At 35.0% G+C, this 13,466-nt stretch overlaps 1 protein-coding gene across 1 annotated transcript; it reads left to right on the top strand.

The window, feature by feature from the left end:
* Nucleotides 1–2,823: 2,823 nt before the first annotated feature.
* On the top strand, nt 2,824–12,887 carry LOC131649223 (dolichyl-diphosphooligosaccharide--protein glycosyltransferase subunit STT3A). The gene is made up of 23 exons (XM_058918980.1): nt 2,824–3,060; nt 4,082–4,144; nt 4,318–4,373; nt 4,494–4,565; nt 4,719–4,824; nt 4,911–4,961; nt 5,175–5,270; nt 5,722–5,781; nt 5,860–5,973; nt 6,759–6,845; nt 8,706–8,809; nt 8,902–8,997; nt 9,252–9,372; nt 9,466–9,546; nt 9,631–9,762; nt 9,860–10,087; nt 10,469–10,612; nt 11,414–11,600; nt 11,674–11,771; nt 11,914–11,993; nt 12,082–12,169; nt 12,426–12,515; nt 12,617–12,887. Exons 1-23 carry the CDS (start codon nt 2,950–2,952, stop codon nt 12,671–12,673), a joined length of 2,322 nt encoding a protein of 773 aa, XP_058774963.1. The 5' UTR covers nt 2,824–2,949; the 3' UTR covers nt 12,674–12,887.
* Nucleotides 12,888–13,466: the final 579 nt, after the last annotated feature.

Raw genomic sequence — 13,466 nt, 5'->3', positions numbered from 1 at the left:
TCTCAAAAGTATGAGTCCCCCAAATCCTATAATAGAATCCAACACCAGATCTAGCTCTCGCTCCCCTACTAAGCCAAACCACGTCTCTAATACCATTGTTGGGGAGTCAGGGAGATTCAGAAGCACCAACAAAACCAATGCTTCAGGCCCACAAGAGAGAGAGATCACATCTCAACCCAAAACCCTTGGGGAGTACGAAAAAGTCAGGAGCACCAGTGGGACCAATGCTCCAGGACCACAAGAGAGGGGGACGCCACATCTCAACCCAAAACCTTAAGATGGTAGGAGAATGAGTTATCTCTCTTATAATTTCAACATTCCATCCATTAATGGGAAATGTAGGATTTTAATCACTCACACTTGCACCCAACATAACTAGATGAGAACATGCTTCGAGTATGCCAACTTTGGCCTAATGATTGTAAGGTAAACGAGTCATCCCGAGTCATCCCGCAACTCGTGTTATTGTGACAAATTCTCATATAAAGGACTTGAATCCGATGATACTTTATGATTTAGTGTAAATGGCAAAGACGAAGGTTTGCAATCTAGCATCACACATTCGTTTAGGAAGTTGAAGGTATACCTTCTTTGACACATGCACAATCTAGAGGGACCAATGAACTATTATAAACTGATAAACTACTCAAGCCCTTCCATGTCATTCATGTGAAAACTCCCGTTGAGATAATGTTCGAACTTTGCACATGATTTTGAATTTCTAGTCACAATAAGATTATTTACATAAATGAGTAGAACTATGAAGATTGATTCATGTGTGTATGTAAACATGCCATTGATAATTGCCAAAGTTACCTAATTATCATAAGCACATATTAACTTAATATACAAGAAATCGATTGAAAAACTTCCACAATTTATCATAAAAATAAGATAAAACACATGTGTGAATATTTTAACTGTGAAATTCATGAATATAGGTAAAACCACGCAAGGAAATCACACAAAAATGTTCATTGATAGCAGAAGGCTCACTATGAAATCCCAAAAGCTCGCCTAGCCAGAGACAAAGCAAAATGCGAAACCATGATGACTCTATCTCGCTAGGTGAAAAAGATAAGCTTGTTAGGAAAACATATGCGGTTAAAGGCTCCTTCAAGGCCAAGTTATTTAAGAATGGAGTAAAACCTCTCTCCAGATGAGGTGACAAGCTCGCCAAACAAGCAAATGTGATTCAAAAGGCCTGGGTTAAGTCACTTAGGGAATAAAGAAGGGTTTTCGCGTTTGATGGGTCAAAAAGGATCGCCAAGCTAAATATGGCATCCAAGTACAAGTGGGACAAGTTCATAAGTTAAAACCTTACTTAATGAAGAAGCAAAGCAAAATTCACTAGGCGGGTCAAAGACCTCGCCTAACAAGGATATACCATAACAAAATTGTATAAATAAAGTTCTCAACTACTTCATTCAAATCTGATTACAAGTTTTATTAGATATATAGTCACATTGTAATATTTAGGAATATTGTCTTTAGGTAACTTCACCAAATCACAAGTGTGATTATTATTCAATGATTTCATCTCATCATGCATTGCATTCAACCATTTTTGATTTTCATCACTTTCCATGGCCTCTTGAAAACACTCAGGTTCACCCTCATCGGAGAATGTCACATACTTATCAGAATTATACCTTGTAGAAGGTTGATTTTGCCTGTTTGACCTCCGAAGTTGAACTTCAAATGATTCTGGAGCTTCACCAAGATTCTCATTCTGTGACATATCATTTCCCCCTTCATCATCATTAGTTGGAATATTTACCTCATCTATGATTTTTTGATCATTAACATAATCATATGGCTCACCATTCTGATCATCACCATCAATAACATTTAGATTATGACTAGGTAAAAGAACTGGATTAATATTTGACAAACTAATATCTTTCTTGGGTTTAATATTCTCTACCTTATGAATGTGTTCAATAGTTTATTTTTCCATGGATACTATGTCTCGACTTCAGATAAGCTTCTTCCCTACAAGATCATACAACATGTAACCAAAATCATCTTATCCATAATCAATGAAGATACATAGTTTTGATTTTGCATCCAACTTGGATCTCTAATCCTTTAGAATATGCAAAAGGCATTACAACCACAAACTCTTAAATGATCATACTTGACATTCTTTCCAAACCAAATTTTGTCTGGAACTTCATTGTTTACCAGTCATGCAATGAGAACACTTCTCCAGATCTGAATTCTTTAATCCTGAAAGGACATCCTTTTGGACCAAAACATTCATCTCCTTTTCACTAATATGACTAAGTCTTCAGTGCCACAAAAATGCTTTCATGTTTATATTATTCACACCGTCTATAGCAACCAAAGTTCCCATTTATCTTATTCAAATTATATTTTATAAGTGTAAAATTTGTTATATGCAAATTAATATATATATATATATATATATATATATATATATATATATATATATATATATATATATATATATATATATATATATATATATAACAATTATTCTCTAGAAACTATCTGTAGTTCTTCTTTGGTTTCTACTAAAATTTCCCCCCTCCTACTGCAGTTGTTATTAACATCGGAAATACATAATTTTGCACGACAATATAACTGAGAAATCCTTTATATTAGAAAATAAGCTTGTCCGAGACTAAAGAAGAGAGTTACACACACTCCACAGCCAATCACATAATTTGACTACATCAATATTAACAAAAAATGCAAAATAGTTTTGCCACGTAAGAAATAGAAAGGACATTTTAGTCATCAATCACAAAACACAGACCCATTATCGTCTTTCTCTCACTACTGTTGCAATTTTTTCCATTCGCAATCTGATACAACCCACTCTGTTTCTCCATCCACAACGACTTCTCTACCATAAACCCCAGTCAATCTCAGAAACAGACTCACTCTCTCTATCTCTCTTCCGAGCTCAATTGGCCGTCAATGGCGGCCACCGATGCTCAATCCTCGCTCCGCCACGCCTTCGGTAACGTTCTCGTCTTCTTCATCCTGATCCTGATCGGCGTTCTCGCTTTCTCGATCCGTCTCTTCTCCGTAAGCATTTCTCCATTTCGTATACTTTCCAGATCTGGTTACCTGCACCTTGTTTCCATTGCGATTTTCTGCTTCTCAATTCAACTCCACGGATAACGGATCAATTGAAACGTTTCGTCGTTTACATATCAGTGAACAACTCACAGTTGATAGTTATTTTTGTAATTTTGCAAAACGACAGTAGAATCTCATTATCATTGCCATAACTGTTTATATATTTTTTTCTCTATAAGATGTGATTTGAAAATGTTGACTCTAGTAGTGTGTAAGTGATGTTTAGACTGAAATAAAGAAATGTAAAGTATGATGAGATGAATTTCATGATATGTGATATCATTTCAAATTTACATGCACTTGAAACAGAAATAGAATTTCTGTGTAAACTCTATTATATTGGAATAGGAATATGTCTATTTAAAAAAAAAAATTCTGGTTAATTCTATTATAATTAGGGGTATGTTTGGATTGATGGAATGTGATGGAATGAAATGGAGTGGAGTGGTATTTAATCAGATTCCATTGTTTGGATTTATAAATAATGGATGGAGTGGAATGGAATATGATGGAATCCATTCCATCCTATTCCATCATATCCTTCAATTTTCATTCCACCCAATTTGGGGTGTATGCAATGGAATGAACTAAAATATTCTATTCCGCTCCGTCAAATTATAAAATATATACAAACAATGGAATGAAACTAAATACCATTCCGCTCCGCTCCACTCCATTCCATCATGTTCCACTCCACTCCGCTCCGTTCTAGTCCATCATGATTGCATCTATGTCACTTTGTTATTATGTAAAAGTGGTGATATACTTTAGGCATTTATGAGAATTGACTATAATCTAATTCAAAATGTCGTTCGGTTTGTTTTGAAATCATGTGTATCTTAATAATATTTTGAAATCATATTGTTCTTTTTCTAATTTCTCGGTCATAGTAGTAGTTTATTTATATCTACTTGTTGCTGAGTTATTCTCTCAGTCCATCATTTTTTATGCGTTGTGTTATATACAGGTTATAAAGTACGAGAGCGTTATTCATGAATTTGATCCTTATTTCAACTACAGAGTCACTCAGGTGAGCATTATTTGGAATGAAACTATTCTGCACCTGTTATTGCTTTTAAAGACTAAGGTTCTCATGACAGCTGGAAATTTTCATCATTCTATGCAATATTTGTTCAACTGTACTTTGTTTTTCTCAATCCAATAAAGAGTCACTAAAGATACATACATATTTGTTTTGTTCAGTTTTTGTCAAAGAATGGGATATATGATTTCTGGAACTGGTTTGATGACCGAACTTGGTAAGTAACCAGCGTTGGGATTGAAAGATATATTCTTCTATATATTCTATGAGTTTACTGAATCAGGATGCTGATAAAATGTTTCTGGAGCTAATCTTTATGTTATCTTTCTGTTTCAAGGTATCCCCTTGGCCGTGTCATTGGTGGGACTGTCTATCCTGGTTTGACCTTGACAGCAGGCACTTTGTGGTGGTAAGTATTTGAAAATCACGGGAGGAGTCGTTGGCCTTCGTATGCTGTGATTTTCTATCGTCTAAATACTGATATTTAATGTTCATTCAAGCAATTCTGTTGAAGTTTACTTATGATAATTTATATTTTTGGACCATTTCCTCTTGGTGTCAGGGTATTGAATTCCTTGAACATACCTCTCTCGGTTGAAACTGTTTGTGTATTTACTGCACCTATATTCTCAGCCTTTGCCTCGTGGGCAACTTATCTATTAACAAAGGTTTGTCGATGCTAAAATCACGTATAGTATATAGTTTTGCTATTTTGTGTGTTTTGTAATTTGATGCAGCCGATTCCTTTTTGTAGGAGGTTAAGGGTTCCGGAGCTGGCTTGACAGCAGCACTTTTTTTGGCTATGGTGAATTTCTAAAAAATGTGACTTATTTGTTCTATTTTCCCACTGATTATAAACATTTCATTGATGGTTGTAATGAAGTCTGATTATAAACAACTATGTATGCTGAATTTTTTAATCTATTATGACAGTTGGCAGTTGTTACTCTCTTCTGTAATGTTTTGGTCGCTGACTCCTTACTCCCCTCACTTGTAATTGATTCTAAATCTTATGCAGGTCCCATCATATATATCTCGATCTGTGGCAGGAAGCTATGATAATGAAGCTGTTGCTATATTTGCCTTGATCTTCACTTTCTATCTCTATATTAAGGTGAAAGATAACACCTTTACTTCCTAATGAATGCCATTACATAACGACATTGGTTTCTTGCAAATCTCTATAGAATTAACAGAACAACAATTTTATGTAGACTGTAGAACAGAAAAAGTATTTTGAAGTTGAGCATGAAAAACAGAATGCTTAGTAATAAATGGGTGGAACAAAGAAAATAGTTTTGAAAATAACTGCACATTGCACATCCCACATACATTCATCAACTGATCATATTCATTGTTGCAACTTTTATGATATAGTTTTTCGGACAACAACATTTTCCTTAGTACAGGCAATGGGTAATGGGTTATTACATTTGTCCAATAGTTTGGTTTGAATATTCTGTATTAACTGCTTGTTATGTATGTTGTTGTGGATAGAAATCACTTGAGCTTTTCAATATTCTCTCTCCATTAAGTTTCTGACTTCATATTTACATGTCATGTAGACGCTGAACACAGGGTCACTCTTTTATGCCACTTTGAACTCAATAGCATACTTCTACATGGTAAGGTTTTATGACATTTCTATCTTGTTATGTTGACTTTGCCTTTTTTATTTATGTTATCTGTTTCTTGTCACGCAGGTTTGCTCATGGGGAGGATACACTTTTATCATTAACCTTATTCCAATGCATGCACTATTATGCATTGTAACTGGCCGCTATTCTTCTCGACTTTATATTGCATATGCACCTTTTGTAAGTATTTTGTTTCTGTAACAAGGTTTTAGACGTTTTCCCTTATTCAAGTGCAGAGTAGAAATATATGATGCTTTTACTTGTGCTTGATACCGTAAATTGTAATTAAATTGAGGGAGTTTTGGTAATGTCTAACAAGTTAGTAAATTGTAATTGAATTGAGGGAGTTTTGGTAATGTCTAACAAGTTAGTAAATTGTTCCAGAGTGAGGTTTAACTAATAGGCTGATGCAGAATTTAGTGTGATCTATGTTTTACTAAATTACTAAATTAGAGAACGAGTCATTCATTTTGGGTTAAATATTGACTACTTCATAGATATGTGGTTGGACCTAACTCAACCTTACAATATCGACTTGTAAGGTGAAGATTGCTCCCATTTATAAACATATGTTCACACCATATCTCATTTGATATGAGACTCTTAACGCACCCCGTCATTCAAGTTTCAACTCAACACTATTGGGCTTATTAGTGTGTGGATATAAATGGTGGGTTGCCCTATAGTGGAAATCTAGGTGGCCCAATAAATGTTGGATAGATACCATCATAGAAATGTGGTTGAGCTTAACTCAACCTTATAAAATTTGTCTGTAAGGTGAAGATTGTTCCCAGATATAAACATATGTTCACGCCATATCTCATTTGATGTGAGACTTTATTGCTTTGTTATATACAATTACGACCCAGAGTTGTTCTTTGACTGGATATGGATTTTATAGTTTAAAACTATCTCTGGTTCATCTTATCTTGTTTTTGGCTCACATTATGATTTTACTAACTCAGGTTATATTGGGCACACTGTTGGCCTCACTGGTACCTGTTGTGGGATTTAATGCTGTAATGACATCCGAGCACTTTGCATCATTTCTGGTGAGTTTTCTTTAGTCTTTGGATGAAGTTGAACTTGGCTAGGCTCATAGAAAAGTGACTCTTTTGGTCATCCATCTGAACCATGAAAGAGTTTTATTCTAACATTATTAACAACTACCTATTTTGTGAATGCTTAATTACATGAATATTCTTAATTTTCTTTTGCTTCTAGTGGGAGAAAGTGTTATGCTAATCTGGCATACTTAAGAGTTTAAGCAATCGTGGTGTGAGTCCAAATTCCTAAAATCAGCTATAACCTTGAAAGAGCTGATAGCTTTGTCGAGATAGTGATAAAATCACTTTTCTGACACAGTTAACTGTTAAAATTTCTTTTACAACAACCAATGTTTTTTCCGCAGTGTTGAGATGGTCACATTGATCAAATGATATCATTCTGTTTTAATTACCCAATTCGTGTGATTTCTTAATCTCAGAATTTGGGTGGGCCTAATTCATTCCTACAAAACCGGCTTGTAGGGTGAGGATTGCCCCCACTTATAAATACAACGCATACCATATCTCTAAGCAATGTGAGACTAAATTCACCCTTTCAAACCCAACATAATGAAGATGTTGGGGGCTGCAATGAAGGCAAGCCAAAGTGCCACAATTATGGCGACTTGGGGAGGACCGCAATTAAAGCGGAAATTCCAACACGCCCCCGCACGCTTGGGCCTCAATGAGTCCGAAGCATGGACGATGCGGGAAATCCAACAATCGGTCTAGGATAGGCTCTGATACCATCTCAAAATTTTGGTTGAGCTTAACTCATCCCTAAAAAACCGGCTTGTAGAGTGAGGATTGCCCCTACTTATCTCAAAATTTGGATTGGACTTGACTCATCCCTACAAAATCGGCTTGTAGGGTGAGGATTGCCCCTACTTATAAACACAACACAAGACATATCACTAAGTAATGAGGGACTAAATTCACCCCTTCAAACCCAACACAATGAAGGTCTTAGGGGCTGCAATGAAGGCAAGCCAAAGTGCCACAATAAAAGAGAGACTAGGGGCGGACCGCAATTAAGATGGAAATTCCAACACTTAATAACCTCTTTTAGAATTTTCCTTTCCCTTCTTCTCTACTTTTGTTGATCTGGAAGTCCTCCATATGATGAATGATCAACTCCAAACAATTTTGGGCTCATATCTTTTATTGTACTACGTACCCCCTTAATTTTTTCATCGCATTTAAAGACTTAAATCTGCGCTCTTGTTGGTGCCAAATTGTTGGTTTTGGGGTGTTTGTAAAGCTTTGTTTTGAGCTTTAAAAGCACCATTCTGTCAACTTACCAAAATACTATGCTTTACATCTCCTTTAAGTACTTACTTTTTTGGGGATATAAAACCTATCATATTTGAACAATATTCGTAAGTCTTAATTTGACAGACTCCAGATGATCTTGCACTAATTAAAAAGTATTTGTTTTTGACTAATAGAAGAATCCATACTTGGTGGGTGAAAACTTAAACTGGTTGTAGATACTAGATACTACAGAAGGATGGAAGTTGAACTTTCAAAGTGAATTTGTGAAGCAAGAGAGATGGAGTTTTTTTTTAGTAGTGGTGAATGGATACAATATATTTTGATCAAATTAAGCTGATATTATTTTCTGTGCAAAAAAACTGTAAAATAGCTTATTTCACCTAGTGGAAAAAGGCTCGATTGTTTCTTAAATTACATCCATTTGTTAACTTTGTTGTTCATAACTTATACACATCTCATGCAAGTTTTTAAAGCTAATTATCTAATTATTATACGTGTGACCTAAATTATGAAGTATTTATCAATTCATTTGTTGGGTTTTGTCCTTCTCTTTGTATACAATAATTTTTTTTCTTAATTATTCTTGTGCAGGTTTTCATTCTCATCCATGTGGTGGCTCTTGTATACTATATCAAAGGAATACTGTCACCAAAAATGTTCAAAGTAGCCGTGGCATTAGTTGTTTCTGGTGGCCTGTGAGTGTCCATTTGTTTGGCTTATTAACTATTCAAAACACCACCGATGGGAAGTGAAACTAATTTTTGTCCTTTTCTTGTTTATGTTGCAGGGCAGTATGTTTTGCAATGGTAGCAGTACTTATTGCAATGGTAGCTTCAAGCCCAACAATGGGATGGAGTGGAAGAAGTTTAAGTCTATTAGATCCGTCAGTACCGTGTTTGACCTTTTTAATATTAAACCTTTTAAATGAAACACTTTCTAGTAAATTAGTCACATTTGTCACCTAAAATACCATTTTCTGTTTGAGGTGCTTATTGGTCTTTCAATTTCATAGTAACTACAAAATTACTAAGATAGCTAAAACAAGTGTCTTCATATTTGTCAATATATGTCATTTTGCAAAATATTTTCTCAGTATTAGTTGCCTCCAATGCTAAATACTTGTTTGTCGTGTTTCAGTACTTATGCAAGCAAGTACATACCAATCATTGCTAGTGTTAGTGAGCATCAGCCACCAACTTGGCCTTCTTACTTTATGGACATCAATGTCTTGGCGTTTCTGGTTCCAGCTGGCATTATCGTGAGTTCTCTTTCTGAAAAAGTCTTTTGTTTGATTTTCTCATAGTATTCTGAGAAGCTCTTAACTTAGTCATGCTGGTTCTTACTGCTGCAGGCTTGCTTTTCGCCTCTATCTGATGCTAGCTCTTTTGTGATACTTTATATTGTTACATCAGTGTATTTTTCTGGTGTCATGGTATGGGATTAATGGGACTTCAGTATTTCAACTTAAAACATTTTTATTTCATTTTATTGAATACCCAATATCATCAAATATCAGGTTCGCCTGATGCTTGTGCTTGCTCCAGCGGCTTGCATCTTGTCTGGGATTGCTCTTTCTCAAGCTTTTGATGTTTTCACTAGATCAATTAAATTTCAGCTACCCAGTCTCTCAGTCGATTCTCATGTTGATGTAAGCATTTGTTCTTTAATTGTCATCAGATTTGACATTGCTTCCTTTTAGTCACTCAATGAGCTATCCTTGTTCAAATTGTGCTTTGATTATCAAGGCTGGAGGTGCCAGTTCTGAAAGTGTTGTGCCGGATGATACTGTGAAGACTGATAAAGCTGAGGACACACCTAAGGAACGGACCTCAAAGAAGAGCAAGAGGAAGGAAAAGGAACCTGTGGAAAAGCCTCCTAGCAAGTCACAAATTAAGAAAAGGCTTTCGGTTTTACCTCTGGAAACATCCATCATTGCTATTGTCTTACTTATATTGCTGGGTGCCTTCTATGTGGTAATTTCCAAATCATCCCATCATTCTTTTGAAGTTAACTAGGTTTCTGAACCAAAATAATATTTTCAAATTATCTTTTACTTTTCAATATATGTTTTTGTTCCCCACTAGGAATTTAATATTTAGTTATTCCTTTTTATTTAACTTAATGTATTTCTTTATTATTACTTCACAATTTACTTTTACTTTTAGATAAATTCCTGGTTGTTTGTTAAATCCATGCTGGTTAGTACACAGTTAGGTCTATAATGTCATCCTTTATTGATATTTTGTTATTGTCTTTCTGAAAACAGTCAACAAGGCATCCTCATGCTGCAGTGTATGTCAATAAGAAAAATCTTTCTTGATACAGTGACCTCATTATCTTGATCTCTCCTGTAGGTTCACAGTGTATGGGCAGCAGCAGAAGCTTATTCAGCCCCTTCTATCGTCCTAACATCACATTCACACGACGGGCTTCATGTTTTTGATGATTTTAGAGAGGCTTATGCTTGGTTGAGTCATAACACAGAAGTAGATGATAAAGTAAGTTTCATGGCATTTCCATATTTTTCTGCTGAAACATATGAATTTGCTTCTGTAAGAACTTTATAATCTGTTTTTAAAGAGGGACACTTTGGAATGAACTATCAGTGTCTCTTGTCTGTCAAGTTCGACATACTGATTAATGATCTTCTATCTGCATAAGACCGCATGATTTTGTTGATTCTAATCTTGAAATTTATGTCTTAAAATGTAACATTTTTTTTGCGACGTACATTCAAATATACAAAATGTGATGTGATGTGATCGGTGATGCCACTGTAGGTTGAGCTAGTTGCCATTGAGGCTGCAGATGATGAAATTTCACTATTTTGTATTTTCAATAGTTTGATATCATGGATTGTGAAATGCCATTAGACTAGAGATGGCTTACTTGATGTTTTGTATTAATTTGGGGCATTATCCCTAGCTTGTAAAAAAACAATTGGTCCCACTAACATTTTGATTCCTTTCTCATTTTTGTGTGTGGCTAGTTGTTGAGTAGAAATTATCAACCATTATATTTGAATCACTAGTACTACACTCTTTGATGCGTTCTAGTTATCAGAATAATTAAAATTTATGAACTCGTGGGAAGATCTTCATAGGTAGGCTTATCAACCCTTTAGTATTTAATAATATTTAACATTGTTTAATGTTGAATCCATGATATATTCGATCACTCAAGTCAAATGGATAGTTTATGGCTTAAGTTTCTAAATTGTTATCCTCCATAAGATTACTCCTCCACTTCCAATTAAAAGAAAAACAAAAGTTAAATTTACTTCTCGAAATTTCTTGTAGGTGGCTTCTTGGTGGGATTACGGATATCAAACAACTGCAATGGCTAACCGAACTGTTATTGTTGACAATAATACCTGGAATAACACGCATATTGCTACTGTTGGTACTGCAATGTCTTCTCCAGAAAAGGCTGCTTGGGAAATTTTCCACTCTTTGGATGTCAAATATGTTCTTGTTGTCTTTGGAGGTCAGCTTCTTTTTTCATATTCGGATTATCAAAGTCATTCTCTTCTGATTTGTTGCTCCGTGCTTATTATTAGGATTGGTGGGGTATCCCAGTGATGATATTAATAAGTTCCTGTGGATGGTTCGTATTGGAGGGGGTGTATTCCCTCACATAAAGGAACCTGATTACTTGGTAAGTCATACTTGAAATTTTGGCTGTTTAATCTGGGCATTAATATATGATTTTGTAAAACAGACGATACTCTAGCTGCTTTCATTAATTGCTGAGCTTATTAGTAGTGTTAACCCTTCTTTGTTTTCAACTTCTTCAAAAGAGGGATGGCCAATATCGAATTGATTCTATGGCCACACCAACAATGCTTAACTCACTCATGTATAAGCTTTCATATTACAGGTCAGTTTCATTGTAAAATTGGCTTTGAAAAATGATCTGTTTTCAACTGTTAGGCTGCTTAACCACCCTCTACATTGGTTTGCTACAGATTTGTGGAGACAGACGGTAAAGCATTTGACAGAGTGAGGCGGACAGAGATTGGAAAGAAACATTTCAAACTTACGCATTTTGAAGAGGTCAGATTATTATGAATTTTGTCTAGCTGTGTAAAATATATTATGATACTGAAATTAATTTATACTTAGTGTGTGGCAAGATGAATTCACATACTGAACCAATCATGGTATCTGTTCTACAATATCTGATAATTTACCAAGTGTTTATCTATGCTGGCATATTTTGATGTTATATTCATCGCAGCAATCATTCTTTCTAATATTCTTTTCAGATCTTGTTTTGGTTTTCTGATGTAAGTCACTTAAATTCATTCAGGTGTTCACAACCCACCATTGGATGGTGCGGTTATACAAGTTGAAACCTCCAAAGAACAGGATTCGGGGAAAGATTAAAAAAACAAAATCTGTAAGTATATAATTCTTTTCATCGACTTAGATTCCTTGTTAATATTTGATAGGAAATAACTTCAGCTAGACATAACTGGTCTCTCGTCTTATGTTTTGCAGAAATCAACCCCAAAAACTGTCTCAAAAAGGAAAGGACTAAAAAGGAACCCTTTTTAGTTTAGTTTTCCGTTTATTTATTAGTTGGTAAGCATATTTATTAGTATGCACTTCATGTACACATGTATACAGCTAATAGAAAGGTCATGAAGAGATTTTGCAGGCATTGTTAGTTACAATCTCTTGAGTATCAAATGATAAACAATTTTTGGAATTACATGTTTTCGGACTGAACTGGGAAGATCTCATTTTTAGGATTAAGAAATTTCGTTGATATACACTTGGCATTTCTCTTTTAGGGTTGAAATTTAGAAAATCCTGAATTATTTAACGGTATTTATTGTTCCCGATGAAATGGATAAATGAATCTTGATGCATGTTAAGTTTGTTAGGGATCATTAACTAGTTTCTTGCACTTGGTTTGTGATCAATAAGGCTCTAAATAGAGCAAATGTATCACCTTTCATTATCTTTTCATATTGTTCCCTAAGAGATTTTTGTCCCAATCATTAAACTCTCAAGCTTCCTTTTCACCTTCATCTCCTTATCCTTCTAATTTTCAACATGGTGTTAGAGTGATACCTTCCACCTTGCGTCATCAAACCAGAACCACCTTCCATCCGCAGTCATCATCAAAACCTCTTTTCATTGTCAGTTTTGAGATTCTCATTCAATCTTGAAAGCCCTTAAGGTTCCTTTTTCTCTTCATCCCCACATTCTTTGATTTCCAACAATTTTTAACTGCCATATTTAAGCCGTTGCTGCTCAAATAATTTTATTTAGTAGACCGTATTTTTTGCATACTACTCCAAATGAAAATAAGGGATAGAACTTAACACACATTTATTAAGTG

Source organism: Vicia villosa, linkage group LG2 (genome assembly GCF_029867415.1).
Source record: "Vicia villosa cultivar HV-30 ecotype Madison, WI linkage group LG2, Vvil1.0, whole genome shotgun sequence".
NCBI lineage: Eukaryota > Viridiplantae > Streptophyta > Magnoliopsida > Fabales > Fabaceae > Vicia > Vicia villosa.
This window is presented reverse-complemented; position numbering and strand designations above follow the sequence as displayed.

Coding starts and splice junctions, on each gene's coding strand:
- LOC131649223 (XM_058918980.1), top strand. CDS start 2,950: ATGGCGGCCACCGATGCTCAATCCTCGCTCCGCCACGCCTTCGGTAAC. Junction 9,547..9,630: donor TGTATTTTTCTGGTGTCATG/GTATGGGATTAA, acceptor ATCAAATATCAG/GTTCGCCTGATGCTTGTGCT. Junction 10,613..11,413: donor ACACAGAAGTAGATGATAAA/GTAAGTTTCATG, acceptor AATTTCTTGTAG/GTGGCTTCTTGGTGGGATTA.